General features: G+C 38.9%; 2 protein-coding genes across 3 annotated transcripts in view; both read right to left on the bottom strand.

Annotated features, from left to right (window-relative positions):
• aopep (aminopeptidase O (putative)) overlaps positions 1–4,899 on the bottom strand; it is a 75,904-nt gene extending 71,005 nt beyond the window's left edge. The window contains exons 1-5 of the mRNA XM_060882165.1: positions 4,803–4,899; positions 2,635–3,507; positions 1,304–1,470; positions 1,065–1,209; positions 663–986 (exon numbers count right to left, since the gene is read on the bottom strand). Of these exons, the coding sequence (XP_060738148.1) occupies positions 663–986; positions 1,065–1,209; positions 1,304–1,470; positions 2,635–3,371 (1,373 nt within the window). The 5' untranslated portion in view covers positions 3,372–3,507; positions 4,803–4,899. The remainder of the gene's footprint in view (positions 1–662; positions 987–1,064; positions 1,210–1,303; positions 1,471–2,634; positions 3,508–4,802) is intronic.
• Positions 4,900–5,711: 812 nt separating this feature from the next.
• dock8 (dedicator of cytokinesis 8) overlaps positions 5,712–19,531 on the bottom strand; it is a 56,227-nt gene continuing 42,407 nt past the window's right edge. For both annotated transcript variants that reach the window (XM_060882157.1, XM_060882158.1), the window contains 12 exons: positions 17,318–17,476; positions 16,898–16,998; positions 15,190–15,382; positions 14,151–14,294; positions 13,778–13,909; positions 13,428–13,562; positions 13,193–13,282; positions 12,800–13,036; positions 11,609–11,752; positions 11,005–11,111; positions 9,184–9,354; positions 5,712–8,354 (listed from right to left, as the gene is read on the bottom strand). In XM_060882157.1, the coding sequence (XP_060738140.1) occupies positions 8,303–8,354; positions 9,184–9,354; positions 11,005–11,111; positions 11,609–11,752; positions 12,800–13,036; positions 13,193–13,282; positions 13,428–13,562; positions 13,778–13,909; positions 14,151–14,294; positions 15,190–15,382; positions 16,898–16,998; positions 17,318–17,476 (1,665 nt within the window). In that variant the 3' untranslated portion in view covers positions 5,712–8,302. The remainder of the gene's footprint in view (positions 8,355–9,183; positions 9,355–11,004; positions 11,112–11,608; positions 11,753–12,799; positions 13,037–13,192; positions 13,283–13,427; positions 13,563–13,777; positions 13,910–14,150; positions 14,295–15,189; positions 15,383–16,897; positions 16,999–17,317; positions 17,477–19,531) is intronic.

Genomic DNA, 19,531 nt, shown 5'->3' with positions numbered 1-19,531 from the left:
TTTTAGCCCTATATTTAGATTTTGTTTACTTTATTAAAATATGCAAAGCTTGAGAAAGCATGGTTTCATATATTATAAAGAGGAATACGTTACATTACTGCTCATTTTGCACAATTTGCTCTTTAGAGCAAAAATTATACTAACCATTTTTCACTTATTATAATAAAGCTCTTTAAAAAAAATCTACTAAAACTTTCAGACCACCTCAAATGCAGTGAGTGGTGTACAAAAGTGTTTAACATGCACAGCACAGATATTTGTTTTTTGATTTGATGAATACTGAAAAGGATTGGATTTTCAACAAAAAAAAAAAACTCCACCAGAAAGACTAAACAAAGTGTAAGTGTGTTTGTGAACCACCTAAAATAGTGTCAGGTACGACAAGTTGCATAGTTCACTGACTGCCAAAGGAACTGTGACGCATTAATGTTCCTTTCAGATCGACATCCCAGCTTTTACAGTGGAAAATACCAGAAACACAATGCAGAGTAAACATGGAAAGTATGTACAAAAGACAACAAGGATTACCGCTGACTGGGACTGATGTTAGTGATGCTTATCTTTTTAATGCTGTTTGGTTTCACAGGAAACACATGGACCTGGCAATTACATTGTTTTACACATGATGTAGAATGTATAATAAAGCCACCAAATAGACCTACCTGGCCATGCCCAGACTGGAGAACCCTGGAGGAACAATGAGCACATCCAGGCGTGAGAATGGGTGGATGCCTAATACAGAGTGAGCAGCAGCCAAACAGATAGGCAAAAGAGGCAGTAGTGTGGATTCAGCCTTCTTTAGGTGACAGGATGGTGCAAAAACTCGGTGGGGTATGACCACCTGGGTGATTGGACCTCTGTGCGTGAAACGACATGGATAATCTAAATGGGTGCAAAACTCCTTCTCATCTTCCTCCTTGTAATGTGGGCTTTGGTTTATACTACTTTGATTATCCACTAAATTGGCCTGAGAACCAAAGTTTTTGCTGTAAAACACAAGTGTCAAAGGTTTCAGTACAACAAACAAATTCACATCATATGCTAAAGAGAGAGGAATAACTCACCGGTCTGATTTTGTACAAGGCTCCTCACTTTTCACCTCTTCATGGTTGTGAGGCAATGATTTGGCTTCCTGCCACTTACCAACAGCTATAGTAAAAGTCGAGGCAGGCATTGGCATAGTAACGTAATAATCCCACTGGAAAAAACCTGATAAAAAGAGAGGAAAACTATTATCCAGAAGACATGGGATGGGTTAGTCATTTAAGCTGAAACCAGAACTTATTAGAGCTTTTTATTTCACCTGTCTTGTCAGGTACAGGAACAGGCTGATTCTCACCACTCATCAGAACCATATATTCACACGGGGCTTTTACATGGGCTCGCCACGTTGACATTGCAACAGGTGGTTCTTGGCATGGGAAGAGAGCCCTGTTATTGATTGGTGAGCCCATGGTGTAAACACAACACCTAAACATTTGAGAAAGGAAGACAACATTTATTCGGATCTTACACACTATTCGAGTGGTTTCCATAGTAATTAGGCAAAAAATAATCATCATATTAGCACCAAATTTTTCTGATTGCAGCTAGACAGCATGAACAACATTAATCACCACAGACTATATTTTTTTTTTAAGACCGTATGGAGAAAATGTAAACCTAATGTAGTTCTGCAGTTCAATGACAAAAACTCTCCCTATTTAAAACACAGTTTAGAATTTTTTGTTATGCAAGCAATTCTTTTTATTAACATACAGTACAAGCCTGTACACTGCACACACCAGTCAAGTCACAAGCCTTTAATCATGCAACAAATTTAAGCTCTGGCCTAAAACTGGAACCAGTTACAGAAGACTATTAGGTAATAAATTATCTAATGCATATTAATGAACACTGTGCTTGTGCTTGATGAATATTAATAAAAGGTGAATAGTATTAGGAAAAAACAGATCAAATTGCTGAGTCGATCCTAAGCTACTCCATGGAGTTTTGCATTATATCCCTGTCTCCAGTTTTCCTTCCAACTCCCGTAAACATGGAAGTTGGTGGCTTTTGCTAATTGGCTCTATAAAAGAATGAGTGTTGAAACCATCTAGTGTCACCCATATGAGGATGGGTTCCCCTTTGAGTCTGGTTCCTCTCAAGGTTTCTTTCTTACCAATTTAAGGGAGTTTTTCCCTTGCCACTGCTGCCTGAGTCACCTCAGACTTGCTCATTGGGGATAAATACATATACATACGTACATACATACATACATACATACATACATACATACATACATACTGTGAACTATATATATCTTGAATTTGTATTATACTAATTCTTTATACTACTCCTTATGTTTATCTTCTTTTCTATGTTTATGTTCTGTAAAGCTGCTTTGAGACAATGTCCATTGTAAAAAGCGCTATACAAATAAACTTGAATTGAATTGAATTGAATTGAAAGTGTGTGCTTGGGGTCCATATGATGTGCTGGTCTGAAGAAACATGGTGGAGTAAACAGTGAAAATATTAAAACACCTAGTAATCAGAACAAACAATGATTCAAACAAAGTATTAATAACATAAAACCAATAAGGTATACTCAATTCTTTGTACATTCAATTATTATTAAAATGTCTGTTCTTACCTGCCATCCTGGTCCTTGGTCCACCTTACAGAGCCCCCTGAAGGCTTTGTCTTGTACCAGATCCTGAGTGCACGAGGGAAGGAATGAGGGGATTGAACCCCCTTCTTCCTGATTTGAAGGCTCCACTTGTCAATGTGAAAAAGCAAAGGCTCAGCTGGATTGACAGCCTGGGCATAGCTACACTGGAGATACAGATCCTGCTGCTGTCTCCATCTGGCTGAAGGAATAGACATGAGTCTCTGCACTAAACCAAATGAGGAATCCTGAGTAGAGTCCAGAGCCACCTTATCAACTTCTAGAAGGTTCCAGAGTTCAGAAACAGTACACACATCCACTTCTTCCACTTTGGACACAGACAGGTCACAACAGTCTAAAATCAAGGTGAAGTCTTTACTCACATCATCCCACGATGTGTTCCTGGCATCATTTTGGCTTCCTTGTGATAGGATTTCAGGTTCAGGTGTAGCAGCACTTCTAAAGCCTCTGGCATTTTCACCATAAACATATGGAGTATTTAGATCACCTTTCTGGACTTGAGATACCATGTCTAACTCCACTGTCCTGCTGGGTCCTTTACAGGGCTCTAAGAACAGGACAATACTTCCTCCAATGACCTCTGTCTGAAAGTCAACACTGAGGTCCAGCACATAGTGTCTGACCAGGATATGATTTGTGTTAGCTCTCAAAGGAAGGTCGTCCTTATTGGGCTCCAGATCAACCTGCTGATTAGACTCCATCTTTCAACATACGTATAATTTTTTGTTCAGGATAACATCGCGGTGTATGGTATGGTATGATGTAAATAATGTTCGGATACTTATTTCATGGTCACTGGCATTTATATGAATAATCCAGGCCTCAAGTAATGTCCCTCTGAAAATGAAAAATTAAGAGTCATAAATGGCCAAATGTAAGTAAAGGTTTGCCACAAAGTTTAAAGCACACAATCTTCTGAGCTGACTTTGTATGCTGCAGAATTAAATAGTTTGCTTCACTGAAACTAAATGCCCCAAACATGTTCCATCATGACAATGCCTTTGCACACAAAAGTGAGCTCCATAAAGACATGGCTTTTCAAGGTTAAAGTGGAAGAACTCAAGTGGCTTGCACAGAGCCCTGACTTCAACCCCACTGAACACCTTTGGGATGAACTGGAATACCGACTGACTGTGCACAAAGAGACCTCACCCATCACTGCCCAATCTTACTAATGTACCTGAGACCAAAAGAACAAATTCCTAAAGCCAAGCTCCAAAACCGAGTGGATTTCTTTTACAGAATATTATTGGAGATTAATACTAAAGCAATGGGGAACAAACTCCGTGTTAACGCCTATGGGTTTGGAATGGAAACATAGGAGTGTCACGGTCAGGGGTCCACATACTTTTGGCCATACAGTGTAGTACCGTAATGCTTATGCTTCACATATTCAAGAGCACTGTAAAGTTCACTGTTAAAAGTAAAAGAGCAGGGAGCAATCTGAATTATTCTCTAAAATCTGCTCAGAAAAAAAATACTTCTTTGCTTGTTCATCTTTCTGCTAGAATGTCTCACACTCAATACAGCTTTCTAGCTCTTGTTGAGAGAGTTGGACACGTTTAGTCAACACAGTACCAGTGTACTGTATAAACCCTGACAGAGTTGTGGGTCAAATCCCAACCTTCCCATTGACTTATCACTCACTTATCACCATATTTAGGTGTTTTTGCTGTTTATATCTGCTACAACATACGAGATAGCAGAACTATCTCGTGGATATTCCATAACATTAAAGGCGCCTGTAAGTGGTCAAAGGAAAATGACGTGTCCTTCATTAGTCGCAATATGAGGCAAATATTTGGCAACGCTGTTCACAGCAGGCTACATAACAGTCTATGACGATTCGACTCCTTGAACGCACCCTGGGCTTTATTAAAATAGAGAATATTTATACATTTTTAATAAACAGTGACATAATTTGTGCATAAGCCAACAATGTAGTTAATTACAAACCCATAATGCTGTCAGTATTGCTTCATAAAAAGTCTAACAAACAACTTTAATTGTGTTTTCCGTCAGTCAGCTTGTAAACTCGTGTCTCTCACTCATTAAACAGTTTGGATATCAACAAAAGGTAAACGTCTGAAAGAGTTTGTTGTTTAGTGAACCATGTTGTTGCTTCCACAAACCTGTATCACTCAGTACCCGGTGTTTTTTTTTTTCCAACCGCAATCCGGAAACATAACATCCCGCCTCCTGCACTAATATAAGTCCATGCCGCAAACTCTGCATCTAATTGGACAAAAACCTTAGAGTAAGATCAAGTTAGCCAATGAGGCTCCTCTCTACACGTATTTCAGGAATACGGGTAGAGAGAGAAAATAACAACGCCAGACTACCAACAGAAGCAAGCTGCTTATATTGTGTCGCATATTAAAATACGTCATGTTCCATAGCCGGAAAGAGAGACTCATCTGCAGACCTCCTCAGTACTGTACATATTTAGCTCATTGTTTACATGTGTACAATACTATCCTGGCTGGGTTTATTCCTTTTAATTTTAGAACAGAGTTATTTCCTGTACTTTCCACAAACAGAACACAGTGACACAAACACAACAGTCCAAACTGATAGTATTATGGTCCAATTAACTATAAGATTTGATACTGACAGGTTGTGATTCCCCCCCACTTTCACACACACACACACAAAATAAATGAATAAATAAAATCCTGCTGGATATGCTTCATGAACCCCTGACCCACATATCTCAACATATATGCTGATCTGTAAGGATGTAGGAGCCAATTTCTTTGGTCTCAAGGTTTAGCTCTAGGTCACCTTTGTCCTGCAATGAAACGTTTCTATCCTGTTGAGAGTGGTCTCTTCCTGGACGACAATGTTCATTGAATGATTCGTGTATCTAAATGATTTGCTATCATCTTCTCAGTCACACTGGATTTCAATCATCAAAACACCAACTTAGCGACAATCATTCATAAGAATGTTGTTCGTGTCTCCAGTACAGTCTGAATCAGTTTTGTGTTCAAAAATTATTAAGACGTTTAAGTATCTACAGCTGAAACAGACAACGCAGCTTAAATCGTTTTTTTTTATTGAGTGCATTGGAATATTATGATACAAAAAAAAAATATATACAACCGTATTGTGCTGGAGAAACACGCTAAAGGCCATACAGTTCTCACAGTGTTAAGAGCAGCAACATGTGTAACAGATAGTACATCGACGTTCATAACAATACAGATTACTTGCCAAAAACAGAGTAAACTACAATCTGCGGTATTGTGTATGACAAATCGGCTTGTTTTATTGGCACAGCAAAATAAAAAGCTAAAATGCTCCTGAACAAATGGCACATCTAAGTTAATAAAAATCCAGAAAATATACAAAAAACATACAGTAATTCAATGCTCCATCCATATTTGTTTCACACACTCTGTGTTTTGTAATGTGATTTGTTTTGACTAATGGTGATTGATTTCATTTATGATATTGACAAATTTGAGTTAGGTAATGAGGACTTGTAAATTGGAACACTACAGCAAGTGCTGCTCGTACCAGTGAGAATCCAAACTTCCTATAAATAAAATAAAACATATATACATCTATTTTATATAACTCTGCTAAAAATATGTGTGTGTATATATATATATATAAATTTTTTTTTTTTTATTATTTAGTTGCAGCAAAAGCCTGAAGAATAAAGAATCAGGTCTAACGTAACCAGGGCAGTTTGTAAATCTTGTATAGACGTGATTTTAATGTGCAGTTCTTTTATTAAAATTCTGCTAACAAAAGAGAGCTGAACCAAACTATTTTTAGAATTTCAGTATATCTGGTTCAAACACTGACATTTTTTCAGAGATTTCCAACAAACGTTCTGTTTCTGTGCAGCGTCATGCATCCAGTCATTTCACTTCACTGGCTCAGCAGATGAGAAATTCCTCCCATCTGCTCCACGAGGCACTGAATGTGCAACAGAACACATGGGGTTCAAAGGATGTTCACTATTTACTGCAGGTGGGCTTTACATAAGTCACAGGCTTTTCTTTCCTGGGGTTATGTAAGCTGTCTCTGTTCAGCCTCCCTTTACTCTACTTGAATGTAGACAGTCACTTTGCACCGTAACTTTTTATACTCGCTTTACTGCATTAGACAACTGATACCTGTATATCATGTAGATTTTTGTAGAGATGTTTGTTTGATGTATTTCACTCTAATCTAGAAGTCTATGCATTCATTGGAAAAAGAAAGTGCACCCTTCTTCATATCTATGTTTTTATTTAGCAGTGCCTAAATAACAATTAGGTGGCTCAATACCAACATCAAGCAATCGTTAGGGGGCCAAGCACAGAAGCTGCGTAGGTACCATATTATCTTTCTGCCATTTGTTCTTCTCCTGGCTAAGGTGTCTATGCAAGTCTATACAACCGTTTGGTAAGAAATTTGAGACACTGATTCAGGAGGCTCTAAGGAACATGTTGACCACAATTAGGTAACATTTGAGCCTAATCTGGAAATACATTTATAGTCCTAATTTTTTAAACACTGTCCAAAACTCTAAAGACCAGATATCCATGCGTTCTCTGGTCAAGATATGTTTTGTTCACCCTGTGACATTAATTTCTGTCTAATTAGAAAGATTCCTCACAAAAGTTATAAAAAGAATTTTGGATACTCCAAAAGGTTTGTGCATAATGCCACCAATGATTCAAACAGTGAATCTGCCAGACAAGCTGAAAATGCTCTCAACCAAGTGCCAATTTTGTTACTCCAAACTTCACCAGATGTGGCTCCATCATCTTGATCCCTATCTAAACATTTACCTAGTACCTTCCTCCTACAGTCCAAGAATTCCACCAATGTCCGTGGTCAGAACCTACACATCATAAGAGAAACTACTACTAGTGACCCCTTTATCTAACATTATGGCTCTACTTCCTGAGAAAGTGCAACAATTGTAGCATGTCTGTGAATGTGCAGCTTTCTAATTTATTTCCTGTTGCTGTCGTACATTATTATCGTACAAGTTATTTTGTTATGTAGATGAGGCCCACACAATTCTTATTTGGAGGCAGATAATAAAAACAGAAGAAGGTGTTCTTCCCATGACTGTAGGTCATTAAAAAGTCCCATTAGGCATGTGGTTAAAGTATATGTATCTAATGTATCTACAGTGTTCTAGGTGCTGGAATATTTGACAGTAAAAACAGATTATTTAAAAGCGTGATAAACGGTTATATATCTTGATTTCATGAAAACAAAAGTGGTGTGGTGTTTCCTTAGTCACTCAAGATTAATATTTACAAACTCAATTAAACTTTGAGCCAGTGAATTAAGTAAACGAATTAAACTCAAGGTTATTATTTAAACTTGAGTCCAAACTGGTATTTAAATCACTGGATTTAAAAAAAAACAAACTACCAGTTCTAGAAGACAACCTGGTAAAACTGATACCCAAAAGGTTTTTAGTGGGACAACAGCAAGATGAAAGAAAAATTTAGGGGATAAAACATCCTACTGAAATATGTCAACATTACAATTTAAAATATTGTATAATACTATGCATGAAGCTCAAGTCATCAGCGGAGCTTCTCTTCCACTCCAAATGGTGAAACTCCCTCTTTTAGAGAACTTTCTCCTCTCATTCTCCTCCATTCTCACGACATCATGAACTGTCCTCCGGAATCCGTCGAAAACTGTGTCGTTTGACTGAGTCCCTGTTCCAAAGAAGACAAAAATAAGTGGGGTTCAAAAGGCAGCTAGAAGTCACTCAACAGAACACATTATATGTGACACAGAAAATAAAGTGGCATCAAGATCAGGATTATACTTCTACATCTCCAGAACCTGAAGTTGTGAGAAAATTCATTAAGCTACAGCAGGGTGAAGGGGAAGTCCAGTGGAGAAGTGGATCAGAACTGAGATTCCCACAGAACTCAAATACTTCATGCAGACAGGAGTGAGCATTTCCAGCAGTAATAGAGATGGTGGGACAATAACACATGACCACTATGTGATAATAACATTCCTCAAATTCTTCTATTTGGTTTTTGTCTTCTATTTTTTTTTCTTCTACCTTCTCATAAACACTCAACTGACCTCAAGCACTTTTATGTAAAAATAAATAAATAAATAAATAAATAAAATAATTAGTTTTTCTGTAAATTCAAAGGTCAATTTTAAACTCTATAATGTAAACATGACATGAAATTAAACCCAACTAGACATCCTGTGTTCTCATTAAAGAGTTTTTTTTTTTATTTCTTTCAGATAAATTTTATTTGCATGTGATCTGGCTGCTGCTGCTTTAGCTGAGAAAGCACAAACATACCCTTTTCAGGGGTCTCTTGTTGCACCAAAGCAAGTTGTCAATTATCTAAAATGCTATGGCTGAAGCATGAAGTTCAATGCACTAAAAGTAAGCTAAAACTAAGCAGCATTAGCATAAGTATGGATCTGTATATGGTTTGTATTGGACTGCCATTTCAACAGTGGACTTTGCTTTCATGTTTTGCCCTATAGCACGCAAGAGAACATATGCAGTACCTGTTCTCTAAACGAGGTTTGACGATGGGCTTGTAGAGCTCAGGGATCTTCCTCTCCAGCATGGGCCTGAGGTTCTCTCTCAGCTTATTGTAGTTCTTCTTCAGCTCCTGCTGATACTCTCGTTGGTCTGGTGTGATCAGGTGCTTATTCTTCTCGACCGCTTCCCCACACCTGCACAACGTATACATTTACAATGAGCTACACATGGAGGATGGATGGTTTGGGGATGGACTAATCACTAGCAGGAATTCCTTCCCAAGTTATTCATCTTATTTTTCAGTAGGTTTAGCAAGCAGAAATAAAGAAATCCTATTCATTACTGACTTTCACAAAACAAGTTTTCTTCCATCTATTTTCTATACAGCTTATCCTACACGGGGTCGTGGGGAACCTGGATCAGGGGACTTGGGGCACAAGGCAGGAGACATAGTGGGTGGTGTGCTAACTAACATGGCACAGTCCCACACACTCACATACACACAACCAATCACACAATACAGACAATTTAGAGATGCCAATCAGACAATAACACATGTCATTAAACTCAGGGAGGAAACCAGAGAAACTCCAAGCAGAGAGGCAGGAACTGAATCTGTTATTCGTTTCATTTACCCTGCATTAATGCACTGAACTATCTAACTAGGTCATCATAAGTTATCATATTTATAATAGCCACCACATATTAGCCAATTCAGTTAGGTTTCTGGGCAACAATTTTGATTTAAAGGTTTTAAATCAGTTTGGTATTTGTGGTCCTGGAGGCCTTTTCAGAGCTGGAAGCTTAGAAGCTTAGCTGTAGCTATAAGATGAATAATGGCTTAAAAGAAAAACCACAGAACCTTTAAAACAGTGGGGCAACTATAAGAAATGTACACGTAGTGCATTCAGATTAGGAAAACATGCTGAATTAATGATAGCCTATTTAAAAAAAAAAAAAAAGAAAAGAACAAACACCACCAAACACACATTTCAAATTTAATAGCATACAGACCACCTGAGCACAAAGTAATCTTGTCCAGCCTCACAGTAAAGATCAGCTGTCTGCCGTAATCGAATGTGAAAAATGCTTGCTTTCATGTTGTGTTTAAAACTTGGGGTGAAAAGTTACATATTAAATCCCTCTGGCTGATTGCTTATCGAGAATCCCTTTAAATTCCCATGAATACAGCTAGTGTACTCTGAACACTACAGAAAGGAGCTGTTTCCTAATCTCTACCATCACTATCACTCAGTAATGTGTCACCACACACACAAACACACACACACACACACACCCCTCCAGATAGTGTTGAAGCAAGCCATAGCATTCACTAGGAAATGTGCCTTATAGCATGTCATGCCAGCTTATATGGATTATAGAAAAAAGAAACATTTAGAAATTACAGTAAATATTTGCTAGACCTTTGGCAGAAATTTAAGCATGGCTTTTGACATCTGTCCACTTTTAGAAGACAAAGTAAAACATTGCCTCAGAAGTTCCACATGTCCTAAAAAATCATTTCATTCTGAGGTCAATTTATTTAGAGTTTCTATTTAAGTGTGTTAAAGATATAACAAATCAGATGCAGCTGAGTGACATTAAACGCCGGCCTGCCCCATTCTTTGCAAAAGAAAATACTCAGTAAATGAAAAAAGAGGTCTCTGGTACTGTAGCATTGCCAGCCTTTTTAAGAAATGTCTATAAGCACCAACAATGGTACTCTGTTGTTCAGGTGCTTAGTGCTCAGTGGGAGCAAAGCAACAGTTCTGTACCGTTTTTACTAGGGAAAGTCATTCCCTAAAATCTGCTCTTTCTTAAGAGATCTTAAATGCCACACTCACCGTAGGATGAACTCTTTGAAACACAAGCGTAGTTTGTTGTGATGACGGTAGAGTTTGGGGTCTGCTGGGATTTCATTCAAAAAAACCTGGGCTACCTCTAATGGTCCCTGAAGAGACAGAAAGGGAGGGAGGAAAAGAAAGAGGTTTCTCTCTTGAACTTAGCACTGACAGAGAAAATGAATGCTTTGCATATTGGAGGTCACGAGGTAAAGTCAACACATAAGGGAAAAGCATGAATAGGCCTTTGTCTGAGAGATGTGGCTGTGCAGCCCTGGAGTGGAGCGATTGCCATACGTTTCCTGTGTTGTCCCTCCAATTGGCATTTATCATATAACCACAGCCATCTCTCCTCAGGATTCTCAGAACAGTAAACGTATCATAATCGCTGCTGTAAACTGTTATTCTGTGGCTATGGGCAGGCTCAGGAAGGCAAAATCACTTTGAAACTATTTAGACTGACTTTCCCGAATTACGTATATCACTCTGATTTCCTGTGACTAACAGAGATTTCTTGAGAAGAAGGGAATTTTTTTTTTTACAAATCGTTTACCACACAAAATAAACGAGAATGAGGTGAGGAATATTTCAGGTGAGATGGTCAGACCTGGTTAACTGTAGCGGTTACAGAGCCCTGCAAAACCATCTGCAGCATCTTGGCGTCTGGCTTCTCTTTGTGAGTGGCGATAGCCAGCTCGCGGGTTTTGTTCTGCATGTCTTCGATAGCCACCTCAATCGGTGTGAGATCAAACTGCAGGAAGAAAATGTTAAGTTTTACAAATGCACCTCATTTAGTTTTGCCTCAGAAATGTCTTTTCCCTGCAATGACATGACAAAAGATCTACAGCTGCTATAGTGTTCACGCACAAATACACAAAGATTAAAGGAAAACTCCAACTTACAGTAAATCCATTAATTATATGGTTTATATTAAAATATATCAGATGTGCTCAGTGATGCCAGTGCTGATTTTTTAATTGGTGCTATATTTTCTTTATTCACGTGAGATGTCAGTCATTTGTGTGCCAAGCCGACATCACAGGGGGACATTTCAAATGCAGTAACTATGTCGTTTAGTATTGAAAAAATATAGCTTTAAAATGTTGCAAGAAATCCTGTTATGAGAAATAACAAAGCTGAGCAAAAAAAAAAAAAAAAAAAAAAGAGCAAACGCTTCTTTTCTCCTTCACCAACTTCTAATGTTTAGACGTGTTGCGATGGGATCTACAGTAAACTTTGAGAGGACAAGCACAATAAGATGGATGGTAGAATTAGCATGAAAGAAACAGATGAGGAAATGAACAAAGGATTAAAGTGCTGCTGCATCAGCCTCTTTGAGTAGAGATCAATTCCCAGCGTCACCACCTGCAGCAGCTAGTTATAACCAAATATAGATATTCCTAGACATTTTACTCTTGACTTTTTTTTGTTCCATTGGCAGAATTTTTTGTTTCTTTCTAGCAGTAAATGTTTGTAAATGCTTAAAAAAATTCCATTGAGCTAAATTATCTGCCTGTAAGCAATAGATAATCTTTTGTCAAAATGTCTACTACATTTTAATAATCTTATATTTGTTTCGTTGTAATCTTGTAATGGGAAATAGATATATTTGTGTTTATTCAGGATATTTTCACTTGATGTCAGATTTCACAGTGAACAGAAGGAAATACTTTACACATTAAACCTTATACATAACTAAAGATCATAATAAGATGAATATGCAAATGGATCAGTTTGGATTTTTCCTTTAAGCTCTAGTGCAGTTAGAAATAGAGACAATTTGAGTGGACTCTGTTACCTCCTCCTTCTGAATGACATTGATTCGTGTCTTCACATAAGGAAAAGCGTGCTGTGTGGTGAGAATGGTTTTCCTTTTGTACTGTTCGTTCAGCTCTCCTCGAGGCCGTCCGCTCTTGGTGAAAGGGGTGGTGTACATGAACCGGCGCAGGTTGAAGTTCTTCTCAAAGTTGGTCATACGGTCTTTCATCTCGTAGTCATCAAAGTACGGCTCCACAAACGTGATCTGAATATACGCCTAGTTCCAAAAGAAATAAATACAATAACAAGAATTAAGGTTAAAAGGTTTGTATCCTAAAGCCAATTAGAGTGTGAAGTAAATATTGCAACTCTGAATAGCTCTTAATTGTCTTTTAATGAACTTTTAATTAGCATTACATCTGGTCTAAAATACCTTGTTGGGATTCAGTTTGTTTCTGTCTACAGGCGTGGAATCCTTGATCATTTCCAGCACACCGTCTCCCAGACACTGTTTGTAGAAGTTCTGTACAAATGACGAATATGCTTACATACAGCCACGAGAATCTGAGATCTTGAATATAATACATTTATATCTAATTGTATAATTCACTCATCACTGATGTATCATCATAAACTTTGTAGTAGAAAGAAGCTGAGACATTTCTTACTTCTAGTCTGTGGGAGATTTCAGGGAGATGTGTGATTCCTGGCTCTTTATAAATGAACTCTCGCTCATCAAGATCTCCAAACTTCGAGCCAAAAAATGCCACACGGAAATATGTCCCAAACATCCTCTTATTGCCCTGAAACAAAAAACACACACACAGAACATACACGCTACATAAAAAGCTGTTTTTTTTACTCATAATTTAAGTCTATTTTACTGGAAACTGAATTTCAGTTTTCTATTATTTTTGTACTTTTCGATTTAGTGTGGATTACTAAAATAATCTTGATTTAAATGCTCGTAGAAATCTCTTGCGATATCAGAAGAAACACAATCTGTACTCGGCTTTACCTTATGAACAACGTTCTCAAAAGCTCTTTTTAGATTGTCGTGTGTGGTGGCCAGTTTCCGGAAATCTCTATGGGCCTCCAGTATGGGAATGATGACCTTATACACCTCATTCACTGCCTCATATAATCCACCCTGTACATCAAAGTGGCAAAACACACACACAATCAGAAATTAAGAACTAAATCAACAATCATAGTTTAACTATAGTTCACAAAACAACAAAGAAGCAGTACTTCAGATCAACAGGACTTGATAGAACACAAGTGTTCTCTCCTTCACAAGTCATACATTTATAAACCGGGTATGATTTAAAACCTATTTTCAGACATTATTCAAGTAAAATCACCAGCTGGATCTAGATTATTTAACATACATTGCTGAAGAGTTCTGCAGCCTGCTCAAGAAGCCCCACCAGACCGTTCTCTGTGAAGTACCGTCCGGAACATACGCCGTCCTCATCTGGGGACAGGATATCATCGGACACCGCTGACTCCTCCAGAACATTAGAGGAAATGTTCTGTCAAGATGAAAAAACACTGATTATTTCAGTAGTTTGGAGTTTTGTATTGCATGTGAATATTATTTCTTCATTTCTAAAATCATAAGTAACAATTATTCTAACCTTCCCCAGTATTGTGCCAAATTAGTCCGGATTAATTCAACTGAGGGATAATAATCTCTAAAGTGGTTTCACTCGTCCGGATGAATATTGCTAATTTAATGTTGCTACCCAAGCTTTACAATTTAAAGGAAATAATTCATTTGCCATTTGTCACGTGGCGGACCCCTTATTCAGAGTGACTAACAGCAACTTTTTCTGTTGTTTTCTCATTTATGTTCTGCAGTTGAGGGTTAAATCCCCGCTCATGGGCCCCACGGTGACAGGGTGGCAAGACTGGGATTTAAACTCACAACTTAAAGTTGTTCTTGTAATCAAATTCTAAGTTTATTTAATTTTTGCTTAATGGTTTTCCACATTTGACTACCCCCGATGTTGCCGGCTGCAGCAGCAATTCAGTCCTTTAGTATATGCAGGTCTTTCATGTCCTCATCTGTATACTCTGTTCAAACAGATCAGGTTCTGAAGCTTTGGAATTTCTCTAAACACTGCCGTCAACACCATCTCCTTCATCATCTTGCAGATCGTTTACTAGCTGACTCAAGTCTTTGCCATAACTCGGGGCAGATGTTTCGTAAGGCTGCACTATTCCCCATTTACAAGTAAACAGAAAGATAAAGTATGCTATTTTTTTTCAGTAATTTCTGACTGGTACATTAAGTCAATGAATGAATCTCTGTGTGTGCTTGCCACTGTGTTCCAGTTATATAATAATTTATTCTGAAGCACTATCTTTTAGCTGTAACATCTGGGAAGGATGAAGATCTGCATTCCAAGTAGACTCATCACTTACTTGGAAGGTGACGCTGCCCACAGGCAGGTACTTGTGGTCCTCCAACATGCTGAGGTACTCAGCCACCAGAGCAGCGGCGTGCACCAGGCACATAGCTGATTCGGTGAAGCACTTCCTGCTGTTATGCTTCTCAGCCATATTCTGGAGCCAGGTCAGGCGCAAATCAGGTGATGTCTGGTAGCCCTTCGCAATCCTGCCACAGATGCAAACATGGATGTTGAGTCTCTATGATAAATCAATTAGGTTGCAAAATCCCAATTCTGACAGCCTGAAAATCAAGGACATGTGTGTGCTTTGAGAATTTGCATGCAGTCTGCGCACATGCTGGGCCGAAGCTCAAGGCAAAGACACGACCACATAGTTTCCATGGTAAGTTCAAAAACAGTAGACAAACAAAAGAAGCCACAGGCAAATGGGATGCAGAGTAAAAAAAAACCACAGTACAAGGAGGCAAAAGGCAAAGAAAGGCAAAACACACTCAACTAAGTGAATAAATGAGCGAGTAAGTGTCTGGGTCAGTAAGTGATGAACTATGTGAGCGATGAAATGAGCGATTAAGTGAGTGACGGAGTGAGTGAGTGACAAAGTGAGTGAGTGAGTGACAGTGAGTGACCGAGTGAGTGACCGAGTGAGTGAGTGAGTGAGTGAGTGAGTGACCGAGTGAGTGAGTGAGTGAGTGACCGAGTGAGTGAGTGAGTGAGTGACCGAGTGAGTGAGTGAGTGAGTGAGTGCCCGAGTGAGTGAGTGAGTGAGTGAGTGAGTGAGTGAGTGAGTGAGTGACCGAGTGAGTGAGTGAGTGAGTGAGTGAGTGAGTGACCGAGTGAGTGAGTGAGTGAGTGAGTGAGTGAGTGACCGAGTGACCGAGTGAGTGAGTGAGTGACCGAGTGACCGAGTGAGTGACCGAGTGAGTGACCGAGTGAGTGACCGAGTGAGTGACCGAGTGAGTGACCGAGGGAGTGACGGAGGGAGTGACGGAGGGAGTGACGGAGGGAGTGAGTGAGTGACCGAGTGAGTGAGTGACCGAGTGAGTGAGTGACCAGGTGAGTGAGTGACCGGGTGAGTGAGTGACCGGGTGAGTGAGTGACCGGGTGAGTGACGGAGTGAGTGAATGACAGAGTGAGTGAATGACAGAGTGAGTGAATGACAGAGTGAGTGAATGACAGAGTGAGTGAATGACAGAGTGAGTGAGTGAATGAGTGACAGCGTGAGTGAGTGAGTGTCAGCGTGAGTGACAGCGTGAGTGAGTGACAGCGTGAGTGAGTGACAGCGTGAGTGAGTGACAGCGTGAGTGAGTGACAGAGTGAGTGACAGAGTGAGTGAGTGAATGACAGAGTGACGGAGTGAGTGAGTGTCAGAGTGAGTGAGTGTCAGAGTGAGTGAGTGTCAGAGTGAGTGAGTGTCAGAGTGACAGAGTGAGTAAGTGAGTGACAGAGTGAGTGACCGAGTGACGGAGTGAGTGAATGACAGAGTGAGTGAGTGAGTGAGTGAGTGAGTGAGTGAGAGTGACAGAGTGAGTGAGTGACGGAGTACGTGAGCGAGCGAAGGACTGAGTGTATGAGTAAGTAAGTGAGTGGTGGACTGCCTGAGTAATTTATGGAGTGAGTGAGTGAGTGAGTGAGTGAGTGAGTGAGTGAGTGAGTGAGTGAATGAGTGATGTAACCTAGTAAGTGAGTTTATGTTTTCATGTTTCTGAGTGAAGATATGTTACCTATACATAAGGTCCATTAGCATTTCAGGATCTTCTTGAAACTCCTTCATTTTGACTGTATCTGAAAGGATGCTGTTTAGATTTCTCAGAAGTTCATCCACCTAAGAAAAAGATGAAGTACTGGAAAATTCAATTGTTTAAACACCAGCTTTATTGTGATTCAAAATGGGCCCTGATTCTTGCTGCATGACTCAACACATTCCTTTTAGTAGCCAAGAAGTCCATATTAAGAAAAGACTCCAAGTTATTCCTATCATTTTTATCAAGAAGACCAGACCATAATTTGACCAGCAACATTCCCGCTGCACTATTGATTGACTTAGTCTAGACTGCGAGGGTTTTATTTGATTTGAGACATATAAATAACACTGCATGCTACATACCACAGGCTGCTTTACTGGCTTAACTGTAGCATTTTACCTGTGAAGGAAGTTGTGTGGATTGCATCACTGAGTCTTCTTCTGCGTATGCAAGAATGGTGCGAAAAGAGCGGCGCAAGTACTCCTCGTGCACATCCGAAGACTTTCCTACTAGAGACGCCAATGACATGGTCACCTGCATCTTTACTCTGGAGAAATTCTGTTCAGAGAGCAAAAAACATGCATTACAACCAGTACATAAAGTGTAACTGTATGACAGAGAATATTGCAACCAGTTTGCAGAACATAAAGAACAGAAAATGCTGTATAACTTTATCTTACTCCTAGTGTTCTGTACAAGATGAGGTTTAGATCTGATCCCTATTGTCATATTTGCAATAACTCTATAATAGGTTCATATATGCATACTGTATGTTCTGGGAATGTCCTAGAATACTTTCCTTATGGACTTATGTATCCTCCACTCTCTCTGACATTTTTTATATGGACATACCCAAGGATCCACTACTTCTTCTGTTACTAGATGACTCGACTCTTAAACTGAATACTAGTCAAAAAAGGATACTCTTGGCGGCCAGTACGGCTGCTAAAAAGACTATCCTGAAACTGTGGTTTGAAACATCCATCTCTACAAACTTCATATGGCTATCTTTGTTCAGAGACATTGTTCTGTTAGAATGTACCACTGCCAAACTCAATGGTGCAAAGGATCGGACTATCGGAAGCTGGGAAGAAATGGCTGAAATCTTACTGGACAAATTGAAACGCTTTGATCTTAATATCCTATTACATACTGTTGTACAATACTATTTCTTAATCATGGCATCTGATGTATATAGTTTGATATTTTGCAATAAGTAAATCATAAAAAAATTGATCAAAAAAAAAAAGAAAATGCTGTATAACTGTTTATATCAAAGCACTGTTGATTACTATTTTTGGTCAGAAGGTGTTGATTCATTTTCTATAGCAGCTTCTCTCAAAGTAGTGCTGACTGTAATTCAAAACCACTGCACTTGTTTGTTTCTATAGCAACATCCTAAAAAAAATATTCCTAATAATTAAAAGTTTATGTAATACTGATGGAAGACGTTTACAGTATAACAGCTAAAAGGTTTTCCACTATGGGAGATTTCTCAGGACAGAATTCCAGTTGCTTTCTGGTTTCTCAGTAACATGAAATGATGCATTTTTATGTTTTATTACTTCAAATAATAGAAACATTGCAATGCTGGTGGGGTGGGTAAATCTACAGTTGCTATAATATTTATGTTACAGTACATTTACGGCATTTGGCAGACGACCTTATCCAGAGCAACTTATATTTTTCTCGTTTATACAGCTGAGTAATTACAGGATTTGCAGTTTGGTTGCCCTGGGATTCCAACACCTTAGTGATTATAGGAACCATCTTCTTTCAGGGTTATTTTACAAACCTAATAAGAAAACTGACAAATTGGCAAATAGGATTTGGAGTTCAAAATATGATCAAAATATCATCATGTATTATTCCTTATGAAATTCTTACTGCATGCTCATTAACTTTTCTCAGTCTAACTCATCCTGTACCCTGATTAAGCATATTTGTAAAAATACTCTCTATATCAGCATCTGTCTTTCCAAGGGTCTTTATCCAGAAGTAGCCTCTGAGGTTATATAAGCTAATTTTACCCCACTGCAGGTAAGAGGATGAGAATGAGGCATGGTGCAGTGTCAGTTACATTGAACATTGCTATCATAGTCTCAGCTCATTGATTCTGGGGTGGACCCAGCCAAGGGCAGCAAATGCACCATCCATCTTGCTCAGCATCAGGAAACTGCAAAATGATCCCATTAACTCTGACATAATTGCCAATAGATCATTTCAGTGGCACCATTATGCTGTTTTGAGCATATGTGCGAGACATCTCAAGACACTTATCTGTTTCGAGGCCAGTTTTCACAAAAAGAATTGTCATGATGTTGATATGAGACAGTTGATTAATTTCAGGTTTGCCTTAAAAACCTATGGTTTTATGGAACTGGCCTGCTATCTTCTTGGAGTGAAGCGTGCCAAGCAAACATAAAACTGGGGTTAAGGAGGGAAAACAAGTGAGTCATTGTGGCTTAGAATCGACATGACTCATTCAGAGGTTATAATAATGACAATGGAGGTAACTGTCAGGGCAAACCAAACACTCAGGCAAACAGAGATGGGGAGACATTCATCGTTTCCCCATTAAAGATGAATAGGAAAGCAAACAACATGGCCATC

The sequence above is a fragment of the Tachysurus vachellii genome, chromosome 11 (assembly GCF_030014155.1).
Source record: "Tachysurus vachellii isolate PV-2020 chromosome 11, HZAU_Pvac_v1, whole genome shotgun sequence".
Lineage (NCBI taxonomy): Eukaryota > Metazoa > Chordata > Actinopteri > Siluriformes > Bagridae > Tachysurus > Tachysurus vachellii.
The sequence above is the reverse complement of the archived record's forward strand: the minus strand, read 5'-3'. Positions and strand labels throughout refer to the sequence as shown.